The sequence below is a fragment of the Amphiura filiformis genome, chromosome 7, assembly GCF_039555335.1.
Source record: "Amphiura filiformis chromosome 7, Afil_fr2py, whole genome shotgun sequence".
Taxonomy (NCBI): Eukaryota; Metazoa; Echinodermata; class Ophiuroidea; order Amphilepidida; family Amphiuridae; genus Amphiura; species Amphiura filiformis.
In genome coordinates, this window is record NC_092634.1 from 63109250 (window position 1) to 63135586 (window position 26337).

At 37.2% G+C, this 26337-nt stretch overlaps 1 protein-coding gene across 1 annotated transcript in view; it reads right to left on the minus strand.

Moving 5' to 3' along the window:
• Positions 1-8057: 8057 nt before the first annotated feature.
• The window catches only part of LOC140157451 (cation-independent mannose-6-phosphate receptor-like), an 86376-nt gene continuing 68096 nt past the window's right edge, over positions 8058-26337 (minus strand). The window contains 11 exon segments of the mRNA XM_072180653.1: positions 8058-10814; positions 11947-12022; positions 12722-12874; positions 13714-13799; positions 15727-15833; positions 17514-17722; positions 17960-18043; positions 19071-19145; positions 20971-21103; positions 23596-23735; positions 25306-25463. Of these exon segments, the coding sequence (XP_072036754.1) occupies positions 10653-10814; positions 11947-12022; positions 12722-12874; positions 13714-13799; positions 15727-15833; positions 17514-17722; positions 17960-18043; positions 19071-19145; positions 20971-21103; positions 23596-23735; positions 25306-25463 (1383 nt within the window). The 3' untranslated portion in view covers positions 8058-10652.

A 26337-nucleotide genomic window follows, 5' to 3' on the forward strand; every position in this document is an offset into this window, starting at 1 on the left:
ATAAGTTGATCCTAACATTGTAATTGATTATGCTTTGCATTATCACTATGATGAAAACATTCAAAAAACAAACATTTAAAATGTTTGAGACTCAAAATGACCTTTGAACTCAGAAATTGACCTTTAAACTTTGATACTTGACCTAAACTACTCACATCAATATATTTGAAAAATGTGCAACATACTTAGCTTAAGTTTCCATGTTGACTTCACAAAACTTTATCTTTTCAACTTCACTTTTATTACAAAAAGATATAAAAACCTTGACCAACTCTTGCAAACATAAATAAGGCATTGTCGCATTCACCGTCAAACTTTGCATTGAAAAGAAAAAAAATAGAAAAAAAATAAAAAATTTGAAAAAAAAAAATTATTTTGAGATTTCAATTGATACTAGAATGTGCTATTCCAGTTGAAATCCATACACCCCCTGTGAAAGACATGACCTTAATCTCCCACACAGGGAGTGTGAATTTCAAATGGGTTACTTGAATGGGCAACTTCGTTTAAAATATACACCCACTGTTTGGAAGATTAAGGTCATATATTCCACAGGGGGTGTAATGTATGTATTTCAACTGGAATGACCCACTTAAGGAAAGGGGCCCAGGGGGAACATCATAAATATTTGGTGAGTATGTTCCTAGTCAGTCTAAGCTGACGACGTATCGGTAAAAGGGGTCTTTTGGTACTGCAAACTCCCGGCCCCCGCCCTCCGTGCATCTGCGGGTATTCATGCTCGTCGAAAATTTCACGAAATAAGGGGTGTTTTCAGATGAATAAACACGTTTCGCGAAACACACAAAAAAGGGGTGTTTTTTCAAACCACGTGTTCCCGAAATTGAAAAAAAGGGTATTTTCATCGAGCAGCCTATGCATTTCTGCCAGAAAAAGGTATATTAGAAATATCGTTCGCGTTTTGCGAAAATAGGGTATTGTCGAAGGGCAAATAATTGCGAAATCGCTAAAAAAGGGGTGTTTTCCCTAAAAACTTCGCGAAATGAGATGTAAAAGGGGGCGTTTTTAAAGTTCACCGACAAGCATGAATACCCGCGGATGCACTGAGTGCGGGGGCCGGGTGCAAACTGTCAAAATCAAAGAGTTTCTGGTTGAAAATCGCCTTGAAAAATAGGTCTATTTATGTATATTATCACTACTTCAAAAATAGTAGGTGCTGTAGTTTTGTCATCAACTACTTAAATAATTTGGGGGTCTTTTACAGCTGAAATTGTCAAAATCAAGGGTCTTTCAGTGCTCTGTTCTGGTAAAATTTCTTTCACGGCTGTGTGTAGTCTAAACACAGGAATATATACCTGTATGGTCATTTGTATTAAGTCCCCCCCCCCCCCTCCGGGAAGAGGGCATTGAATGAAAGAACAGAAATTGCATGAAACAACATCATCATAATTACTAAGGGCCCATAGCTATTTACCAGTTCGCAGCCTTCCCCAGCCAAGCGCCAACTTACTGCAGCCACAATGATTAAGCTCCCACTGAATGAGGGATTCCCCAACCAAGCTGAGGAGCTGTGCACTGGTATAAGGGGTACTACACCCCTGCCCAATTTTGTGCCTATTTTGCATTTTTCTCAAAAATTATAAGCGCATTGGTGACAAGTAAGATATGTATATTATAGGGGCTAGGACTACAACTACTGCGCTGGAAATTTTATTTCAGCACAGACAACAGTTGTGGAGTTATAGTCAAAAACCAATATTTGATCAATAAATCAATAACTACTTGCCTTGAGTTGCTGAATTTTCAGTGCAGTAGTCGTAGTCTTTGCCCCTATAATATACATATCTTACCTGTCACCAATGCGCTATAATTTGTGAGAAAAATGCAAAAATAGGCACAAAATTGGCCAGGGGTGTAGTACCCCCTTAAGGTATAGGCCCTCAATGTCTTTCTTATATCACAAATTGTGAATTGTGTGGGCTTACTTCATAAGCACCTTCATTGATAATACTCTATAATCAAAGACCATATTAAAAAGATTAATTTGCACCTGACGTCAGGGCAAGGCAGGGATGACATTGACTCAGGTTTGGGGGCGAATCACTCACCAAAATCACATTTTCAAGCTTTTTTTTTCACTCGTGAATTTTGTAACTGCAGTTAGTTCAGGAGTGAATTTTCACTCCCGAAATATGAGCAACATTGTAAGAGAAAGTATGTGGGTGATTGGCAAAATCTGTTAATTCACTTAGTAGCAGTTATATAAAATGATAAAAAATTGGTCACCCCATCATCTCAAAAATATTTTTCATCTCCAAAATGTCATTTTCACCCACCATATTTGGTTTTTTTCATGTGAGTTTGGGGGTGACAAATTAGCCCCAACTTTCAATCTTTAATCCTAACCGCAAAGGCGCAATGTAATTGGTTGTTGATCTGCGCAGTGCGGCATTTATGGTCTAGATGACAGGACATCATACGCAAACTAGTCTTTTTAATTCGGTCTTGAATTATACCTCTAAAAGATAGAGAGAGTTACTCCACCATCATTGAGTATAAAAAAAATTAAAATGTTATCATCTCTAAAGCAAGGTGATCTGATTAGCATACTGGCAATTTGGTTAACCTTTTGACATTTTACACACTTTTTTTTTGTCTGTGCATGTGTACATAAGCCACAGGTGTTGGCCCTGATCATTTGTTCGTATATCCGCCATTTTGGATTTTTGCCATTTTGTGCATTTTGAAACCAAAGACCAATTTTTTCTTCATTTTTTAAGTCCCCAATTAATCTGTATGCAATTACCTATCATGTGAGACATGTTAATGGCTTGGCTTCGATTTAGTTTTCTTCTTCTGACAATTTTCACTTTACGGCCGCCATCTTGGATTTTGAGCTGAATTTTCATAAATTTTCAAGTTTTACTGGATTTTTAAGCCAAGACCAATTTTTCTTCAAATTTTGAAGTCGCCAAGTAATCCTTGTACAATTATCGTTCATATAGTACATGCAAATTGGTTGGCTTCGACTTAGTTATCTTTTTTTGAACTTTTTTGAACAAGTGATCGAGCGGTCTATGTACATCAACCCCTGTGAAGCAAAATAAAAAGTCCAATCCAAAAATAATACACTTTTATATTCCAATATGAAAGAACTGGTAGTTCATGAGGGAACAAACCAAAAGATCGATGACATCCAGTAAATTTAATTAAATTCATTACAATGTGCTCTTCCAGAAATTAATGGTCATCCCCTTAAGAAGATACAGGATTATCATAATTCATTCCCCAAGAAATCATTCTTTTCAAAACCCTAAAAAAATACATGGGAATTCCCAAATTTTTTGGTCAAAATTGGCCAACTTAAGGTTCCACAAAATATCTCAAAACTTTTTTATAATGAAGCCTATGACCAGCACACAATGCATTATTAAGCATATAGGAGAAGCACATGGCAGCAGAATCCATAGTATCATGGTACCGGCGTTCCCAGAAAAAAATTCATAGTCGCAGAAAGGAAAAATATTTAAAAACATCCTAATCTTTTAATACCATTTTCCTGCAGCTCTGAAAATATTCTGTGAACAGTACCACTCGTAAAATATATTTCTGCGAACTTTGACAATAACCGACATATAAAACTGAACATCAGTGACAGGAATATTTATATGTGTGCGGACAATCCCACAAATTGATGAGGGAGGGGAAGAGAGTCAAGAACAAAAGATAATAAATAATTTTGCCACCCAAAAATCTGAGAAATAAGGGCTTGTTTTTTTTTCATATTTGAATTTTCATATGTTTGTGGTATAATATTTGCAGAATGTTTTAATTACTTGATTGTAATTTGCACAACGGCTGCTCCCTGCCAGGACCCCCTGGACCCAGCATTCAAATAGGGCGGTCAGCCGCCATTGGCCTGTTAACTTTTGGCCTGGCCGTAACTTTTCTGACTGGCATCTAGTTGCCGCCCGGCTGGCCGGTAACTTTTTAAGGTCAAGCCCGGCTGGCCTGTAACTTTTTGAGGCATATTTTGAACACTGCCTGGACCCCACCCGTTCATACTATGCACCGGCTCTGTGCTCGCAGAAAATATTTCAAACAGCAGTTCACATTCCCAGAAAGCAAATTATTTTCTGCTGCCCTGGAGGAGCATTACCATCATTTTTAATTCCTCCCTACCTAACAAAACTAGTTTTGTTCATAGGTCTTAACTCCATGAGAACTACCTGCCGATTGGCCAAAAACAAATTTTCATTATCAATTGGCCCAATCAGCAACAATGTTAGAATAATTTCACCAAGCAAAAAAATGGGGTGAATTATTTGCAAAGCTCCATTCTGATTGGCGATTAAAATGAAGATATCATCTAATTGACCAATCAGAGGCAATGTTAGATTGGCAGGTAGTGCTCAGGGGGTTAATCAATCATTTGGTTTGTTCCCTTAACTCTAGCTGAGTATCAATATTATTCAGACGGTCACTTCAAAGCTGCAATATTTCACAATAATTGTAATAAAACATCATTTTATTCTCAAATGAACACATTCTTATTTACAGCTAATTTTTCTCACAGATGTGCTTGTTGTTTGATAAAAACAACAACCAACGAAACAAATCAAATGTATACTAGTATTTACCATAACCATGCGGATAGAAGCCCACCTGAGAGTGTATCAACTCACCCCATTTTATTCAAAATATACTAGAAACACAGATGCAACCAGGTATAAGCCCAGAAGTAATGTTGGCTTCATTGGGCTGTTCCATTTAAAATCCACACTACCCCTGAGGAAGATTTTGGAAATATCTGGCACAGGGGGAGTATGAATTTCAAGTGGAATGAGCACATTAGGCAGCTCCATTTGTATTTCATACACCCTCTGAGAAAGATTCAATCTTAATCTTCTACAGATGGAGGGCGATTTTCAATTAAAGTTAATTCCATTTGAAATTCATACTCCCCTTGTGGAAGATGTTTCCAAAATCTTCCACAGGGGTAGTGCGGATTTTAAATGGAACAGCACAATATATCTACAACATGTATGGGACATGGGCATTTATCTTTCACTTCCGTAGTCCACTCTTGGGCAGAACATAAAAACATAACAAATCAAGAGTAAATATATGTCTGAATTAATATCCAAAAAGTTCCCACGCTTTTACTTTACTCATTTAGGAGTTATTTGGGGTTAAAAATGTGTTTTTAAGTGATTTTTTTTCCATTTTTGCCCAAAAATGTCAAATATTAAAATAGCTGTAACTTTCAAAATAAATTGAGTAGAAATTTCATTTCTATTGTAGATGTTACATGTCATATGGATTTCCAACACTGGTGAATAAAAATGTCATAGCACAACTCTAAAATATAAAAAAATGGCAAAAACCATATTTTTGTGCTATTTTGGCCATTTTTGACCTAAAAATGTAATTTTTGCATGGGAAAAAAAAATATATATATATTTTCTTGATTTGAAAAATATGTCATTATATCAACCTAGTTATTTTGAACAAAAAGTTAATGATGGTGAATGTCTGTGACCTATAGTTTTTGATCTATGGCCCTTTCAAATTCACATATGGACTAAAATAGCATGTTTTTGTCAATTTTTCCAATATTAGGCTGAAAATGGTACTTTTTTGTAATTTTAACAAAATTTTCAGTGTTTGGAAAGTGGGAACTTCACATATATTATGGATATATTATAGTACTTTCATTTTAAGCTAGTTGTAGATCCACTGGTAGCTCGGTTTCCATGGCAGAAGCAATTATATCGTCAATTTGACTACTTTCAATGCAGCAAAATCATTTTAGTCATCATTTTACTGCATTGAAAGTAGATAAAATTGCTGCTACCACGGTAGTGGGCATACTAGTGGATCTTGAAATAGCTTAACATTAAAATACAATTACATGTTCATATTATTAAGTGAAGTTCCCACTTTCAAAAACTAACAAGTTGGTTAAAATGGCCATAAAGGACCATTTTTGGCGTAATATTGGAAATATTGAACAAAAACATGCTATTTTAGTCCATATATGAATTTGAAAGGGCCATAGATCAAAAACTATAGGTCACAGACATTCACCATCATTAACTTTTTTGTTCAGAATAACTAGGTTGACATAATGACATATTTTTAAATCAATAAAATTTATATATTTTTTTTTCCCCATGCAAAAATTACATTTTTAGGTCAAAAATGGCCAAAATAGCACAAAAATATGGTTTTTGCCATTTTTTTTATATTTTAGAGTTGTGCTGTGACATTTTTATTCACCAGTGTTAGACATCCATGTAATATGTAACATCTACAATAGAAATTAAATTTCTACTCAATTTATTTTGAAAGTTGCAGCTATTTTAATTTTTGACATTTTTGGGCAAAAATGGAAAAAAATCACGAAAAACACATTTTTAACCCCTAAATTACACAGTAACGTGCAACTTTTGAAAGTGGGAAATGTTATATTATTGATCAGTGATATAATAGCTGGCCCATTCCATGTCAAGTCCAGGGATGTGCACACACCTCTTCAATTTTTTCTTTTTCTGTGTGGTGGTAGATATTGATGAAAAGTAAAATCCTGAAAATTTGAGCTTCATGCTCCATTTCGTTTTCCCGTGGCATCAATTTGAAATTTAGGGGGTCAGCGTAAAAATGTGTACATAGCGAAGACAACGTTGGAGGTCCATAAATGTATAAAGGAACCCTTTAAAACTTTGAAAAGTATGTATCCTGGGGTACTTTTTGGTGTAGAATTCAAATCTGCTATCAGAAAACTTGTAACTCTTTTACTTTAAAAGATATAGGGCCCTCAAATGCAACCGTCCAACCAGGACCAACTTTGGGGTCAGAACTCCAAAAGTAAAAAATAATTTTAAGCGTCAATTTTTTGCCAGTCAGAGCCCTTAGGTAGGACATTACTCTTATCAATATTGAGCATATTAGAATACATTTAGCTGAGATATTACCATGGAAAACCACTTTTTTTACATTTGACCCCCCTGAAAACCAATGTCAGACAATTTGCCCCCATCAACTTCAGGTATGTTGAAGATATGTTCTTGGACAACATTTCTGACATTGGTTTTCAGGGGGTCAAATGTAACACATCAATTGGTTTTACTCCATGGGTAATTCTCAGCTAAATGTATTCTAATTTGCATGTATTGATTTAATGTCCTACAAAGGGCTCTGACTGACAAAAAATGGACAATAAAATTATTTTTACTTTTGGCGTTTTGACCCCCCCAAAGTTGGTCCTGACGGACGAAGTTGCATTTTGAGGGCCCTTTATCTTTTAAAGTAAATGAGTTACAAGTTTTCTGATAGCAGATTTGAATTCTACACCGAAAAGTACCCCAGAATACATACTTTTCAAAGTTTTAAAGGGTTCCCTTTATACATTTATGGACCTCCAAACATCGCTCAAGCTATGCATACATTTTTACGCTGACCCCCTAAATTTCAAATTGATGCCACGGAAAACGAAATGGAGTATGAAGCTCAAATTTTCAGGATTTTACTTTCATCAATATCTACCACCACACAGAAAAAGAAAAAATTGAAGAGGTGCTGCGTGCACATCCCTGGACTTGACATGGAATGGGCCAGCTATATTTTCATGTATAAACCATCCTCTACCCAGAAAGGGAGAACGAAAACTACTTTCTGAAGCACTTAGCAAGCCTTGTCCCATGAATGGCTTTACGATAACAATTGCACACAATACTGGATAATAACCAAAGAAAAATGTGATTTGAATGGAATTAGAGGTAGTATATAGAGATCCGTACATGAAGATCCTCTAATACTTTGGTATCCAAGTGCCCAATATCTCTTTGACCTGTTAAAGTGTAATATATTGGATCATAGATGAACTCACATGCTATCATCTGGGGTGGCTTATATCCAAGTGGTTATGGTAACTGAATTGGAGAAAAGACACCTTATACAAATGGAATCTCCATCCCTTTTAAAGAAATAGTATTTGTGACCCAGCATAAATAAATGAGGCACTGTTTGATATCAAATCCACATGCCTCATTTACTCATGCTGGGTCACATTTTCCAACACAGGCCTCATTTACTCATGCTGGGTCACATTTTCCAGCACAGGCCTCATTTACTCATGCTGGGTCACATTTTCCAGCACAGGCCTCATTTACTCATGCTGGGTCACACTTTCCAGCACAGGCCTCATTTACTCATACTGGGTCACATTTTCCAGCACAGGCCTCATTTACTCATGCTGTGTCACATTTTCCAGCACAGGCCTCATTTACTCATGCTGGGTCACACTTTCCAGCACAGGCCTCATTTAATCATGTTGGTTCACACTTCCTAGCACATGCCTCATTTACTTATGCTGGGTCACATTTCTTGAATGCAACAACACATACATAATAACATAACCATGGTACATAGTAACATACACAATTATACTCTCACAATGAGATTCAAGCATTGTTTCAAAATAAAATAATCACAACACAATGGTTCAACCATCCCATCCATCCAACTGATAAAATTCTACCATAACATACATTTGGATAAGTATTATTTTGTTAATTAACACCACATAACCACTATAAATGGACATCATTATATTCATATTGCACACACAAATTTTTCACTTTTTTCAATAGTGCTTGAGCCATCACATTTCAGTTATGATTTGTAGAATTATCCTGTTTGCATCCATTAGAGAAGAGCGGCAATAAAATTCAATGCGATACCAGGTGATTGGGGCTATTTCAGTCAAAATCCACATCCCACATGACCTTAATCTTCCACACAGGGAGTGTGAATTTCAAATGGGGTTACATGAATGGCGACTCCATTGGAAATCTACACCATCTGTGTGGGAGATGAGGATCGGGGTGTATGGATTTCAACTGGAATTACCCATAACACCTTGTTAAAGCTCCCAATTGGTTTGAGTACGGTAAGTCAAGCGTCTGAGAAGCTGGAAGTAGGACCCATATTTATATAAATTTTTGCTAAAAATGAGCCCCATTTCTAAAAATGTGTGTTTTGAGAAATTCTTGTTTAAAATTCTTGAAACTGAGCTAATTTCCAACATATTTGAACAAATTTTGAAAAAGACTAATACAATTTTCACACCAAAAAGGAGTTCTCCTTAGGTCCCAAAATAATACCAACTTCTGTGGCACATCCCGCTATAGATGTTTGTACTGAGAAGCTTGGTGGCTGTTCTCAAGGCATTGATTTTCATTGTCACAATTCTCAAGTAATATTATCACACACTCGCTGTTCAACATAAAATCAACCTGGTTGGGCTTATTCCATTTGAAAGCCATACACCCCCTGTATGGAAAACATGACCTTGACCTCCCACCCACACAGGAGGTGTAGATTTTAAATGGAATAACCCATTCAGGTGATCCATTTGATATTAACACTCCCTGTGTGGAAGATTAAGGACACATCTTCAATAGGGGGTGTTATTTTTTCAACTGGAATTTTTTTGTCCAATTATGTGATATCTATCATGTATCTACACACAATTTATTTTGTTATAGTCGCACCAAATTTCACAAATTTTTTCCACTTTTCAATTTGCTGCAATGGAACAAAATGTGACCACATCAGGCTAGTCCAGTTGTAATCCATATACCCCCTATAGAAGATAGAACTTTAATGTTCCCCACAGGGAGTGTGAATTTCAAATGGAAAAGCTCATTCAATGTCGTCTGCTACAAAATGGGCTATTCCAGTTGAAATCCATACACCCCCTATGGAACACATGACCTTAATCTCCCACACAGTTGATGTATAGATAATCTCATTTGAGATTTACACCCCCGTGTGGGAGATTAAGATCATGTCTTCCATATGGGGTGTGTGAATTTCAACCAGAACAGCCCATTTCAAGCAGTTTGAAAACATACCCAATGGGTCTTATTATCTCTGCTTTCTTCACAAAACAATTACGACACTAGAAATAGTCACAAAAGCCAGATCCTTCAGAATTCAGACCACACGTAACACGATAACAGCTCAATGCAACAAAATACATCTGATCACATAAAATAACCTGACCTTATCACCTCAAGGTCAAAGTTCACTTTTAAATATCAATATAAAAAGTATCAAGGCATAAATACTGATCAATTTTATGATACAATAATTCACAGTGCAATTTATGATGTACAAGTAGTTACAACACAATAGCTTTCAATACATAGACTACAAAGTTCATTTTAATCACACATGAAGTGAACTTTGTAATTGTGGTGTGTTGCTGACAACACTTTATACTATAAGAAAGTTGACCTTTGACCTTTTATTACATTTGTTTAAAAGGCTCATGATATATGAACGCAGGAATGCAAATGTCTTCTTAACAATATTAATGGCAAACATCTTTGGACATTCCGGCAATGTTGAAATTCATACACCCCCTATGGAAGATATGACCTTAATCTCCATGGGGTCACCCATTAAGGTAACCCCATTTGAAATCTACACCCCCTGTGTGGGAGATTAAGGGCATGCCTTCCATAGGGGGTATGGATTTCAGCAGGAATAGCCTAAAGTCATTTTCTTATCAAAAAATATTGATACATACATCTCTTGATAAACATAACTTTATATGTTTAAGCTATGTTATAATACATAATAACTTATAGAAAAGAAATTCAATACTAGAATTACAAGCTGCATCAGACATTTGGTAGAATTTCTTCGTCGCTGTCGTCGTGAAATTCGTGCGGATTCGTCCTTGTGTCCTTAAGGAGTTCTTCGTCTTCCTCGTCATCGCTATTGAAGAGGCCACGCGTTGAATTTAATCCTATTAAATTTTCTTCCGAATCTCCGGATGAGAGCTGGACATAAAATGAAGATATGGGTATGATTTAATTGCCAAAAGAAAAAACAATATAATATTTGATTCTTTTTAATTCGATTTAGTTCTTGCGATTTTTTTCTTGACTTGGATGGGTCGACAGAGCGTACCCCAGTCCCGCTTAGTGAAGGTGGTCATCCAAATCAACAAAAAATCACCTAATCGCGATCAAAAACTGGAATTGCCAAACTTATACAACGCCCTCATTCAACCAAAAGTCGCCAATGGTCAACAAAGCAAGTCCATCACAACATCATAGAACTTCTTCTTATGAAAATGTGTGTCACACATCGAAAATTCAAGGTTAGTTGAATTTGTTGTGTTGAAAGTCAGTTTAAACTTTTAGAAATTGTTTATCACCAGCATGTTGCATTCGAGTCTCAGGTCAGAAGTTACATTTCTTTACAATGACCAAAGGAGGTGTACAATAAAAGATGAATTCTATTTTTGTAATTTTTACATTAAAAAAAAAATTCACAGCTATTCTGGGCATTAAAAGCTATAATCAAATTAGGTCACACTGGCAGGTTGCCACCAACATAACAACTAGCTATTCCATATAAAATCTACACTACCCCTGTGGAAGAATTTGTTTCGAAATATCTTCCACAGGAGGAGTATGTTTGTCAAATGTAATTGGTCAGAGTTATTCATTTTGAAACTCATACTCCCCCTGTATTATTGTTTTACCTATATCTTTCACAAATGGAGTATTTCCAATGGAAGTTACCCAACTGTCTATTCTATTTGAAACTCTTACTCCCTCTGTGAAAGCCTTTAGCTAAATCTTCACAAGGGGAATGCGGATTTTAAATGGAATAGACCAATTACCCGCCAGCTTAAAGCTCTGACAATCCTGGTTTGAAGCTGAATGAGCTGGTAGGGCATTTGTATACTTCAGTGGCATAGTGTCATGGGGAAATTCCCACAGGAAAATTGCCGAAAAACACCTTGTGACCCCCCAATCAGACCCGGTTTCCCCCAATCATGGTCGGTGCCCCCCCCCCCAATATGATGACCCATGCTATGCCACTGGTATACTTGCACCTGCAGAATGTGAGACAAATGATCTTCTGTGGGACACCATGTTGAATTTTTAATGATGTACTTACTTGTGAATATGAATAAGCAGGAACATTGGCATAAGCACCGGGTAGAAAACTACGTAGCTTCCAATATACAGCAGTCCTGTCAACAAAATATAATCAATATGATCAATCAATCAATTAATCAAATGAATGCCCCAAGCAGTTCTTGTGATGAAAGTAACCCTCAAACTAACACCCCCCCCCCCTCTGAACAAAGGGCCCAGTCTCAATACTACGAATTTCACCTGAAAAGTTCTGTGTAAAATCGCATAAACACTTACATTTCTCAATGACCGCGACTGAGTAGCCATCAGAGTCTGCTCGTAACCCGGAAGTGAACCATAAGTCATTTAAGTTCATAGTTTATCATTTCAGCATGAGTTTTAAATTTACTTAATGATTTTAACAGGAATTACTGTTCTAAAAATGACCTCTAATAAATGCCCCCTTTTGGGAAAATGCAATGCCCCTGGGGGCGTTTAATTGAGGAAATATGGTAACTAACATTGGAAGAAACTACCAACATAAATATTTCTCATGTTATGTTATCTTTCCAAAGATTAGTCAGCATATAAGCATGAAAAAACAGATCTTTAAACATGAGTACCAAGTGAAGTGTTAGATTAAATCTGCAAGTCTTAGGTTCCCTTGTAATATTTTGATCTAGTTTCTTTCAATGAAAAATCACATGTGTGACATTATGATATCCACTGACAACGTTACAAGTCTCACCTACTACGAATTGAACATATATAAATGTTCTAGACTTATAGAAAATAATTAATTTACAGTTACATACCTTCTTTCCTTTTTATGGAAGACTATAACTAATACACATATAAGTACAATGCCAGCAAGTACACCTATTATTGTAGATACTTCGCTATGCTTTGTTGTCTCTGAGCCGCCGCTGCCGCCTCCTCCCTTTCCTGAAGGCCCTTTTGGTTGTACTCTGTAAAGAAAGAAGCCGCAGGTTTATATGGGGCAATTATATTAAGGGTCATTGAGTCAACGACCACTTTAGCCCAAGACACCCAATAGCATCACCAGGAATTTTTTCTAATAGGGGGCAAAGTGAAATTTAAGGGGGAAAATAGGGAAAATTTTCCCAAAATGTGCATTTTGCCTCAAAATGAATGATTTTTGCCCAAAATAGGGACATTTTTGCCTCAAATGAGGTGATTTTCGTCCAAAATATAGCCATTTTCTGTCAAACTTGCAGGGAGCAAATGCCCCCTTGCCCCTCCTGACACCGCCACTGGACACACCTTGTAAACTATGGCGTTGTCCTTTTCAAAGACGTTTCTTGTTATAGCATCACTCACCCATTTTCTCCTTCAATGATCTGCATGCTGGCCATACAGACTTCAACATACAAGTCAAAATTTTGAGATATACTCTCAAAATGTCAAGACCTATCACAACAGCTACCAATACTAGGCTTGTTTGTACTCATTTTAATGCATTTGTCATGCCGATTCCAAATATGGTTGTGGCAATTTTTAGATAAATTTGGAACTTATCGTCTGCAGTTGATAAACTTCTGGTCTGCAGTCGACACCAGTGTGGAGAGGTTTAATATTGGGTTAAAGATGGCTAGAATTATATATCTGTTTAAGAATTATAATAAGAATATAATTGTTTTGAGACCCATCATCTGATAGCACACAGGTGGTACCATTATGTTTATGTGGAGCTTAAAATAATGGTATTTTCAATGTTCTAACAGACTCATGGACCGATATATAGCTGGGTCTCAGAACAATATTTTTATTAACTAGAAGTACTTACGCTTGTACTGAATCACACGCTGCTGACGTGAACCACTCAAAATAATACTGACAATTGCTAGACTCATACAAGAACTTGGGCTCCCCCTGCAAGACGTAATATAAATAAAAGAAAACCAGTCAATGATCAAGTACAAGATTTAGTCTGTGATCAAGTCTAATGTCAAAAAGGTCACGACAACCTGATACAGATCAGTCTAAATCTCACTGAAGAAATCTGAAAATTCTGAGGTAGGAATAAATTTTGATTTTAACTTCACTAAGGATACAAATATCCCGGTGGGGTCACTCAAATTAAGTTACTGACCGCATGATCATTACCAAAATCGCGGAAAATGGGGTTGATTTGAAGGAGGGAGCGTCTGTGGACAAAATTGTCCGAGAAATTAGAGAATTAGGGGTAAAACTTGCCCTCAAAATGGATAAAAAGGGGTTGCAAATTCAGTTGACTGTTATTACATCCATATAGAGAAGGTTAACAATGTAATTCAGGGAAAGTTGTTAAGGGCTGGGGTATGAACGTTTGGACAGTATTTATTGTGGGACATTAGAGCACATCAGACATATCGAATTGCATTCTGAATACTGAAGAATGTCCTTCTGATATCAAATAATTTTGAATTTTTGAAATTAATTTAATTTAATACACATTTTATGGCAAATCATTAAAATTGATATTTTTGATATTTAACAGTACTTGAAGTAACAGATTTATACTTGAAGTGTATGCAGGTGGGATGAAAAAGCCGACGATCAATTGAAAATTTTGACCTTTTCAGTATTGAAGATATGGATTTTTTTCCCAAAACACCAAAAAAAAGAGGTCTTTTTGGGAAAAAATCCATATCTTCAATATAAAAGGTCAACATTTTCAATTGATCGTCGGCTTGTCCTCCCAGCTACATACACTTTAAGAATATATCATTAGATTTATTAAATTTATTTCGAGGACTGTTATATATCAAAAATTTGAAAAATATCAAATTTTAATAATTTGTCATAAAATTTGTATTATATCGTGAATTTCAAAAATGAAAATTATTTGAAATCAGAAAGACATGCTTCGTATTCAGAATGCAATTCGATACGCCTGAGGTGCTCTCATGTCCCACAAAAAATACTGTCGAAACGCCATAAACGCTCATTCTAGATCCCTTAAGAAGCATTTTGTAATTTAGGTACCCACTCATTGATAGACACAAAGGCATACTTATATGATTCTGTGACACCCTATTATGTTGTTCCATTTAAATGTGTTACGAAAGAAAAAAGTGTGAATGTGTGTTGAAGCCATATCCTTGATGTTAAAATAAGGGCAAGTTTGCAAAAGTGTCCTTGGAATTGTAAAAATAGGGGTATTTCAAAGTACCATTTTGTCCCTGTTTTGGGGGTAAAAAAGGGGGTAAAATTTCATGAAATGTCCTTGTAATTAACTGCGAAAGGGGGTATTTCAAACTTTTGGTAACGGTCATGTGTGCCATTCTCTGCAGGGGAGTGTGACCCCACTGGGACAAATATATGTCCAACAAGTGATATAGCATAGTGACATATACAGGCACACTTTTGAACCACAATTTTGAACTTTGAACCGGAAATGAGAAGCATGCGTGTTGATTCGCTTTTCTGCAAAACCGATCAAAAAGCAATAAAGTATAAATCTTTGCTTGGCACTAAAAACCCCTGATGTATTATGGCCTTTGAACATGTTTCAAACAAAACTGCCAACAGGTTAAAGCTAGGAACAAATACCAGACTCATCTTAAGTGGACATCACTTCAAATCATCCCCAGGGGTCACATGGTTTAGGAATATATGTTCTCTGTGTTCCTAAATCAAGTGACTTGGGTATGATTTGAGGTGACCTCCACTTGAGATGAGTCTGGTATTTATTCCTAACTATTATTTAAAAAGAGAAACATGTAGCAGCCGACAAGTGCATCGTTTTGATATGGATGTACACATATAGGAGGTTTTTCCTGCCCAACCATGAAATTTGGCTTTAGTCTGTACTCACCATTTTTCCTTCCGGGTCACATTGTAGTACTATCGTTGATATCACGTCTCTTGTATCTGTCTGTCCACAAGACTCGGGACTTGTGATTTCTATCTCTAATATTTCACCTGCAATTACAGAAAATGACACAGAATGCATTATCAGAGATTTTCTGTTCCATCTCCACCAAATAGGCTTTTCCTGTTAAAATCCATACACCCCATATGGAAGACATGACCTTAATCTTCCACACAGGGAGTGTGAATTTCAAATGGAGTCACCCATTCAGTGTCGTCTGCTCCAAAATAGGCTATTCCAGTTGAAATCCATACACCTCTTATGGAAGACATGATCTTAATCTTCCACAGTGGGAGTGTGAATTTCTAATAAAGTCACCCATTCAGCGTCGTCTGCTCCAAAATAGGCTATTCCAGTTGAAATCCATATACCCATATGGAAGACATGACCTTAATCTTCCACAAAGGGAGTGTGAATTTCAAATGGAGTCACCCATTCAGTATCGTCTGCTCCAAAATAGGCTATTCCAGTTGAAATCCATACACCTCTTATGGAAGACATGATCTTAATCTTCCACAGTGGGAGTGTGAATTTCTAATAAAGTCACCCATTCAGCGTTGTCTGCTCCAAAATAGGCTATTCCAGTTGAAATCCATATACCCCATATGGAAGACATGACCTTAATCTTCCACAAAGGGAGTGTGAATTTCAAATGGAGTCACCCATTCAGTGTCGTCTGCTCCAAAATAGGCTATTCCAGTTGAAATCCATACACCTCTTATGGAAGACATGATCTTAATCTTCCACAGTGGGAGTGTGAATTTCTAATAAAGTCACCCATTCAGCGTCGTCTGCTCCAAAATAGGCTATTCCAGTTGAAATCCATATACCCCATATGGAAGACATGACCTTAATCTTCCACAAAGGGAGTGTGAATTTCAAATGGAGTCACCCATTCAGTGTCGTCTGCTCCAAAATAGGCTATTCCAGTTGAAATCCATACACCTCTTATGGAAGACATGATCTTAATCTTCCACAGTGGGAGTGTGAATTTCTAATGGGGTTACCTGAATGAGTCACTCCAATTGAAATCTACACTCCCTAGTGGGTGTATGGATCTCAAATAAAATGGTCCATTGGCCAAATTTCCTTCAAAATCCCAAAATTTTACTCCAAATCCCGAATTTTTCGGGCAATGAGCTTCATGGATTCCACATTTTTTAAAGGCCTATATGCTGAACAGGTAGCTGTATCTCATTGGTTCTTTAGGAACCCACCTTTAGAAGTGTTCAGTTGGTCCATCCAGAAATAGCTGTGTTTTATTTTTTCAATAATGACACAGGGCAGTCCATCTGACCTTCAATAAAATACTGTTTACTAATACTATGCACATTTCCTATCCCCTGTAAAGGCTGCCATCTACTTTGGTCCTACGTAGAGCAGAAGTCTTGCACTTTTTGATCCCCTCATTTTCAGAATGACACAAGGCAGCTGTCCATCTTACCTTCAATAAAAAACTGTTTACTATGCACATTTCCTATCCCCTGTAAAGGCTGCAATCTACTTTGGTTTGACACTGTATAATTCTTGCACCTTTTAACCCTCCCCTCATTTTTAGAACGACACAAGGCAGCTATCCATCTTACCTTCAATAAAATAATGTTTACATTTACACTTCCTATCTCATATAATAGCTGCCATCTGCTTTGTTTTGACACAATGTGGAATTCTTGCACTTTTTGTTTATCATATTCTTTTTCAGAAAGACACAAGGCAGCTATCCATCTTACCTTCAATAAAATACTGTTTACTATTTACATTTCCTATCCCCCTATAAAGGCTGCCATCTGTTTTGGTTTGGCACACGGCAGAATTTTTGCACTTCTTTTTCTTGTCTCCATCAACTGGCTTTACTTGATCGCCTAGGTTGACATAGTACCTATACACAGACTTGACTCCAGTCTTCTCATCTCTTGTGTCACCTTCAACCATCCAGGCCCTGTAATGTACAATATACAAAGAGTAGTTAAAAGATCTGGAATAAAGACTTAATTGTTGGATTCATCCTGAAACGATTACTATTAAAATAGTATTAAAATAGTATTTGTAACAGCTCTGTTACTTTTTGTGAAGTCTTACGCTGATCGGTATAGCTGCTTGGATTGGGTAAAATGCAGAAATAAATAAATAAAGAGCAAACTTTTCACTTTTACATAAGTTTTAATTACTTGCTTACCCTTGACTTATTAATTGGTTAAGATCTAATGTTCGGTCCGTTTCTGGATCCTTGATTTTACCGTTCTTCATTGTAACTGGAATTCTGAAAAAAAGATAACAAAATATTAATAAATACAAAATTTTACTCTGTATATGAAATTTATAAGAAGACAACAGTCACATGACTGTGCCATTTATTCCTTTGCGCATAGTTTACTGCACCCAAAAAGTATCCTTACACTTGGAAAAAAATCCCAATCTTAAAACTAATCCATATTTGAGTAAATTTATTTTTTAATAGATGCAGTATCTAATACTGCACATTATGACACCATATTGAATCTGATGTGACCTCAAGAAGTAAAGTTACAAGCATTTGATTAGAAGAAGATCCAGTTTTAAAAGTGACAAACTGACCTATACAAGGCGAAAAGATTCCAATCAGTGAAACAAAGAGACAACGCAGTTTCTTCAGTCAAGCATTATTTAAACATACATGTTTCTTTCATTTTTCTTCTCTGTACTTTTCACAACTTTTATTTTAATTTTCAGTTCTTTTGTTTATGTTTTCTTTAGTTCCTTTTGTTTAAGTTCTTTTGATCCCATCAATATCTTGTGTGGCCACCGTTATAATCCATAACTGCTACACATCGTCGTTGCATGCTACCGATCAGGCGTGTATAGGCCAGTTTGTCAGAGCTGATCAGAGTCATATCTTTAAATCACTATACACTTATACATCACTCATCCTAAGGATACCAGATGACTTTGAATAAAATTGACAAAACAGCCAAAAAAAATTGGCTTTGAATGTAATATTGGGCTATTCCAGTTGAAATCCACACTACCCCTGTGGAAGATTTAGCTAAAGTCTCAGACAGAGGGAGTATGAATTCTGAATAGAATAGACAATTGGATAACTTCCATTTGAAATACTCACTCCAGTTGTGGAAGATATAGGTAAAGCTATAATACAAAGGGAGTATGGGTTTCAAAATGATAAATTCTGACCAATCATACAATCAAAAACATACTACCCCTGTGGAAGATATTGCTCCCCTTGTGGAAGTTGTTTCCAAAATCTTCCACAGGGGTAGTGTGGATTTCAACTGGAATAGCCCATTGCTTACCTTTTCTCAGGGCAGGCAACCTTGGATTCCCACAGGAAAGTAAAGCGACAAGCCTTGCCTCCTGTCAAAGTATGACTGAAAAAGAAAAACATAATTGTTTTTTAGCATAATGTTGAACAACAGTTTACTAAAATAATATTCCTAGATATAAAACTAGCAGAATACCTTACACAATTTACCAAACATACGTAGCGAACAAACCCACCACTTGAAAGAGGGGTAAAGGAAGCAATATATGTTCGCAGGGAGGAACCAACTTTGAATCACGGAGGGGGACTACGCCACAACCCATCTCACAGCTACGAACCAACCATCAGGAAAATTCCTCGGCGACTCCAGTGTGACGTCACTCTTACCACCGTGACATCACAGGTCAATAACACAGAGCCAATTCACATCACTAGGCCTGATGAAGCATCAGAGATATGACGTGATACTGTAGTCAACAAAAAGAGTAAGTCCAGTTGCAAAGATTTATAACCTAATCTAACTTTATTCAACTACCTGGATGATTGAGAATATTCATAGATAAACCCACCACTTATTTACTTTTCTCTATTGACAAGGGGCAGTATTCAGTGAACGGCTCTTTTCAGGGACACCAAAAACTTTTAAATAAGCAGCTAGACGAGGTCCTCTTGTTTACTGTTGAAAAGGGGCAGTATTCAGTGAACGGCTCTTTTCAGGGACACCAAAAACTTTTAAATAAGCAGCTAGACGAGGTCCTCTTGTTTACTGTTGAAAAGGGGCAGTATTCAGTGAAAGGCTCTTTTCAGGGACACCAAAACTTTTAAATAAGCAGCTAGACGAGGTCCTCTTGTTTACTGTTGAAAAGGGGGCAGTCTTCAGTAAACAGCTCTTTTCAGAGCCATCAGTATGAAAGGGGCATGTAAAACGCATGTACACACAAATCGATTTGTACCTACAAGATGGAGAAAGGCTGACAACATCTATTGTACTGTATATCGGGGACATTTTCGCGGGGTTTTAATTTTCGCGCTTAGCCACAAATGTTTAACCCCGTGATATTTATTACAAATACCGTATTGTTTGTAATAAACGCTCCCTCTCTAATAATCGCCCCTCCAATATTTCCATGAAAAATTGACAAAAAGGCAAACATTTCCATGTCATATCGTGTGAGTAAGCTTAAAACTTGCAAACAGTCGTGTCAGTCATGCAGGGACGATCGCTAAATTTCATTGCCTAATTATGGTATAATTTCACCACATTCTTGCTTGATGATGCACTTACGGAGTAATTTTGTTGTATTTACCATGAAAATATCAATTTCCACTGGTAGCGCTATGGAAATAGCATTAGTATAATCGTAAACCCCTCTTTTCTACAGGAGCACAATCGGGAAATTGGACCCGATATTTAAGTTTTTTTCATTGACAATTCACCAATAAATACCCACCTTTTGGAAAAATGCAACGCCCACAATACGGTAATACTTAATGTGAACATATTTTGAAACATGAATTAAACACCCACGAGACTGTCCAAAATTAACAATAAGGCGCCCGGTTTTACCGCCGTGTTCAGCAACTCATATCATCACGACACTTGTAAACAAACCATGCTCGGAGTTTGATTGACAGATGACGTCAGACGCAAACTAGTCTTTTTATCTTCGTCTTTCATTATAGTATCTGAGTTCGTTCTTGTGACACTGCATACAAAATGGGCTATTCTAGTTGAGATCCCTACACCCCCAACGGAAGATACAACTTTAATTTCTCACAAAGAGGATGTAGATTTCAAATGGAGTCACCCATTCAGGTAACCCCATTTGAAATTCACACTCCCTGCATGGAAGATCAAGGCCATGTCTTCCATAGGGGTGTATGGATTTCACTGGAATAGTCCAATTTGACTTCAAGGATGTTTCTCTTACTTATGGTATTTAGGATGTCCGACTTTATTGGCACACTTGAAGATAATCTGCACTTCAGCACTTGTGGCATCGTCACAAGCTTCAGAGTCTCCATCTGCGAGCCTCATGATGATGTCTGGGGAGGATTTGTCTCCTGCCAACAAAATAAGATCAATTTATAATTAAAGGAGTATTTCGTGATCATAGCATCCTCCTTTTATGACATTTTCAGTAGATATCCACGAAAAAAGATTATTCCCAAAATGTCAGTTGATTCTGATTTTGCGTTTGCGAGTTACGCATGATTATGAGTATTACACGGCTCCATAGACGATGTGTTGTAATTTCATTCTGATATAAAAGAACAGAAATCAAATTTGGCGATATTTTTGATAAACGATTAAATCTGCAAGAATTTTTTTATACATAAATGTTATGGAGCCAAAGGTTTCCAGTGGTATAAAAATCTCAACTTTTTTTGAGAAAGTGGGGGGGGGATGATGCTGTGGATCATGAAATGCCTTTTTAAAAGGAGAAACTACATTTGTAGTAAAACTCAGCCATTTTGCCGACTAAATTGATTGAAAATCTGACTAATAGGCCACTGGGCTATTCTATTTAAAATCCACACTGCCTCTGTGGAAGATATTTTCACAGGGGGAGTATGAATTTCAAATAGAATTAACACATTAGCAGCTCCATTTGAAACTCGCCTCCTTATGGTCCATCTGATATTTGGCATTCTTCTCTAGTGGTGTAAATTAGTTCAACAACTCTCCCCCTCTCTTCTTCCTTTTCTCATTCTTTCCATCCTTCCTATATCACCCCTTTCTCTTTCCCTCCTTCCTTACTAAATAAAATAACTACTATAACTGCTGTTGTGTATTTTAGAGTATACACATTAGTAAATAGGAATCTCCCATATATTTTGGAGAAAAAAAATCGGTGTTTCAAATAGTGTTTATATGGCATGACACTTAACATTAGGAAAGGCTTAAGGTGCTACACCCCTTGATATAAATTTGTGACTATTTTTGCATTTTTCTCAAAAAATAATAACACACTGGTAACAAAAGTTATGTATACAAAGATGCCAACATTTACATCCTGCAATCAGGGAGATTTCCTACAGCAATCAGGGAGATTTTCAAAATGTGTGCACTTTAATTATAAAAGCCATCTCTATAATAAGGGAGATTTCAAAATTTGATAGCCAGAATATGTAAAAATGAGTACACTTTCAGGGAGTCTCCTGCAGAATCAGGGAGAGTTGGTATCTCTGTGTATATTATAGGGGCAAGGAATCTACACTGGAATTTCAGTGACTCAAGACAAGCGGTACATTATTTATGATGAGACATCAGGTACCGCTAGAATGTACCTCATTTCTTAACATATATAATGATCCACTTGTCTTGAATCACTGAAATTTCAGTGAAGTAATTGGATTCTTCGCCCCAATAATATACATAACTTTTGTTACCAGCGTGTATTTATTTTTTGAGAAAAATGCAAAATTAATCACAAAATTTATCAGGGGGTGTAGTACCACCTTAAAAACAAATTTAGGCCCTGATTCAAATTTAATCCTCATTTAGGCCTAGCCATTATTAGATTGTCTGTGAAATTGAGCAAGAACCGGCTATTCCATTTAAAATCCACACTACCCCTGCAGAAGATTAAACAAAGGTTTGCCACAGAGGGAGTATCAATTTTGAATAGAATAGACAATTGGTTATCTTACAGTTGCAGTACTCACCGCAGTTGTGGCAGATATAGGTAAAGCCATAATAACAGGGAGTATGGGTTTTCAAATGATTAACCCTAACCAATTCCATTTTAAAAAAACATACTCTCCCTGTGGAAGATATTTCCAAAATCTTCCCCAGGGGGAGTGTGGAGTGCCTATTTAGCAAAACTTTTAAAATGTGTTACATTTCAGAAACACAAAGCTATTTGTGAGCTGGATTAAGCTGTATGGCTTACATGGTGCTCTAGTCGACAATTTCTCTGCGAAAAGTCACTTGACTCCGTATATTTTTTCTCTGCACTGGGTGTCTTTATCTAACATTATAACTTCAAAAAAGTGTATATTTTGAAGAGCTGAGTTGCTCTCAAGTCAAGAAAATTACATTTTCCCGGACCCTGTTTGTACATAAAGTCGATGGGGAGCATTTACTGGTGTGCACCCATAATATTCCTAGTGCATCCTAGTATTTCTATCTGATCTTTGCCAATACACAGCAGCCTCTTAAAGGTATTTTTCAAGACTCATATAGATTGGTTAAACATTTCTCCCTCTCTCTTCCTCCTTTCTCATTCTCTCCATCCTCCCTCCCCACCTTCCCTACTCATATACACAAATCAGACAAGACACATTCCTACACCTCATTGGCGGCCATAGCTGGGGGCCATCCATCCATTTTACGCGACGCCAGTATCACAGGCGTGCAGCATTTATTGCTCCTGTGATGCGGCGCAAGTGTTACGCGCTCCCATGCGCTCACAATAGTGGGCGTCTTGGATCACAATCAAAACTAACTACGCTAGTTTAGCGCGGATGGCCCCCAGCTATGGCGGACTTAATCCTGACCATCACTTGGCTCGTCGGATTTGTCTACACCCTCCATCCCTCCCTTTCCTTACCGTATGCTCTAAGTTGTTGCGTATACACCATTCCTAGAGCTTCCATCATTCCATCTGGTGTTTGTCGGCATACAGCAGCCTCTTTAGGGCATTCTTCTGGAGTGTTATATGCTGGCTGACATAGGTTCATGTAATAGGTACTTCAAGAGAATCAAAGAAAAATGAAATGATTAATTCTTGCAAATAATCGTATTTGTTGAAATTCGTAAAACTGCAAGCCAGACTTGTAACGAGTTGACTCGAATGACTCAACTCGGACTAGATTAGATAGGACTTGTGACTCGACTCGAGTCTCAAATCCCAAATGATTTGGACTCAAACTTTAGGACTCAAGTCTCAAATCCCAAAATGACTTGACTCGTCTTGGGCCCCAGATGACTTGACTTGATTCGACTCATGACTCGAGTTTGGTGACTCGACTACAAGTCTGCTGCCAGCTACCTGTAATCGGCTGTAGAGATAGGGGGGTGTCAAAAACCTGCTGTACTGTACAATGCTATCCTTGGTGTCTACTGCTAGTGTACATACTGTACAGTACGTACAGCCACATACATGCCGAATTTCACAGCCTAACTTGCACAAGAACAACACAGAAGTAACAAAGGAATGGACATACTTTTATTCTTCCATATGTGACACGATCTGGTCCATGGGGGGCCAAAGGCGGCAAATTTGAAACTTAGATAAAGGTATAAATATGGAGTAAAAAACAATAAAATACATAGGAAAATAGACATCAAAAAACTTCATAACTTTAGAGCCAAGTATGCTAGACCTTTGGTGTTTTCAGTAAATGATAGCCTATTGTATGTTTAATTAGATTCTGTTTGACGATGCACTTACGGATGTAATTTTGATGTATTTTGAAGGGTTTTTTCACTGAAAATTCACTTTTAATAAGTTTGGAAAAATGCAACAGCGCCAGAGCGCTTAATACAAACAATAAGGTATCTTCATTTTGATGTCAGATTTTATCTTTACCAGACTGCTTTCATCTTTGTCATTTGTGAGCTATTCCATTTAAAATCCACACTACCCCTGTGGAAGATTTTGGAAATATCTTCTATGTGGGGAATATGAATTTCAAATGGAATGAACACATTAGATGCAATCTTCCACACAGAGAGGGTAGGTTTCAAATAGATTTGGCTAATGTGCTTATTCCATTTGAAATTCATGTTCATACTCCTTCTGTGGAAAATATTTCCAAAACAATCTTTCACAGGTGGAGTATGAACTTCAAATTAAATAGCCCATTTGTCTACTTTAGTAGCACATCTTGTTCCAAAAATGCAATTTGATGAATTTTAGCATGTTCTGGTCAGGTAAATCATTGATAATCCCACAGACTACTACAGACCATTCGCAGTCAAAGTCCCCGTATTTTGTATGCTGTGAATTCTCGCATATTCATGATGGGCCGACTGTTCCATCATGCCGTGTCTAACAATCACATCAGCGTTGTGTGCCTTCGTGTATACCTGATAGAGCTTCTTGTGTCTTCGCGTTTATGCGAAAGACCGTAAAACTATGCGGTACATGCATAGCAGTTTCGCCTGTCACATTTCATGGAACAATCAGCCCTCATTATCGGGTGATGCTGAGACTTTTTGGAGTTTGTCTGTCATATCTATTGACCATGTATAATCCCTTTAAGCAACCATTTTGTTACCTACAACTCTCCATTTTGTTACCTACAAAAAATCTTACTTTTTGTCTGAATCTGTAAACTGCCAGCTGCCGGTAATCTGTGAGAGAGGTTGAAGGTCAAATATGTTGCCATGGTAACTGAGGTCACATGGCATTGTCATTGGTGGACAGGCTAGAGATGTGGACCACTGGAATACATAGTGACAACTACGATCAACCTGGGAAATGAACACAAATAATGTAATAATAATAATTAAAGAATAAATTACAGGAATTTTTGTTTTTACTATCCTCTACTGTGTGATAGACAATAGGCAGGTCCAATAAATAAATGACACACAGTGATTCATCTAAAGGCTGACATCAAAAGGCTGGTATTGTTCCCTAAACCTTTTTGATAATTCACAGAATTAGTTGCATAGAAACCAAGACATCATCGTCATTGCGCAGATCATCACTGCACAAGCTCAACTAGCTGAGCGTGCGTAAGCACAATTTGCACATCGATGACGAAATATAGTCTGATTTTGATTTAAACTTTTGATCCAAACAAAAGAAAATAATTCCTACCTCGGAATTTTCAGATGGTACTCCATCTTTCATCAGCGAGTGAATGACTGTATCAGGTCGAGATTTTCTTGACCTTTGACCTGATAACAGACTCTAAGACAAATCCTTGTGTCTCCCAAGTACAAGACAGATAAGAAAGACATTACAGGTCCGGTATACTACATCCCATGCCAGGGTAAAACTGTTACCGGACAGTGCAAAGAAGCCTATATTGGCGAAACTGAACGCTCGCTGAAAACACGTTTCAATGAACATAGGAGATCCAGTAGTACAGCATCAGAGGTCTCAAACCACATTCACATCGAGTCTCCGGGACATTTTGTGGACTTGGACAAAGTCCGCATACTCGACAGAGACAGCAGGTGGTTTCAACGTGGAGTCAAAGAAGCAGTTCACATCAAAGCCAACCAACCATCTCTCAACAAAGACGGGGGCCGGTTCAAACTTTCAGGAGTCTACGAGTCTATTATCAGGTCAAAGGTCAAGAAAATCTTGACCTGATGCAGTCATTCACTCGCTGAT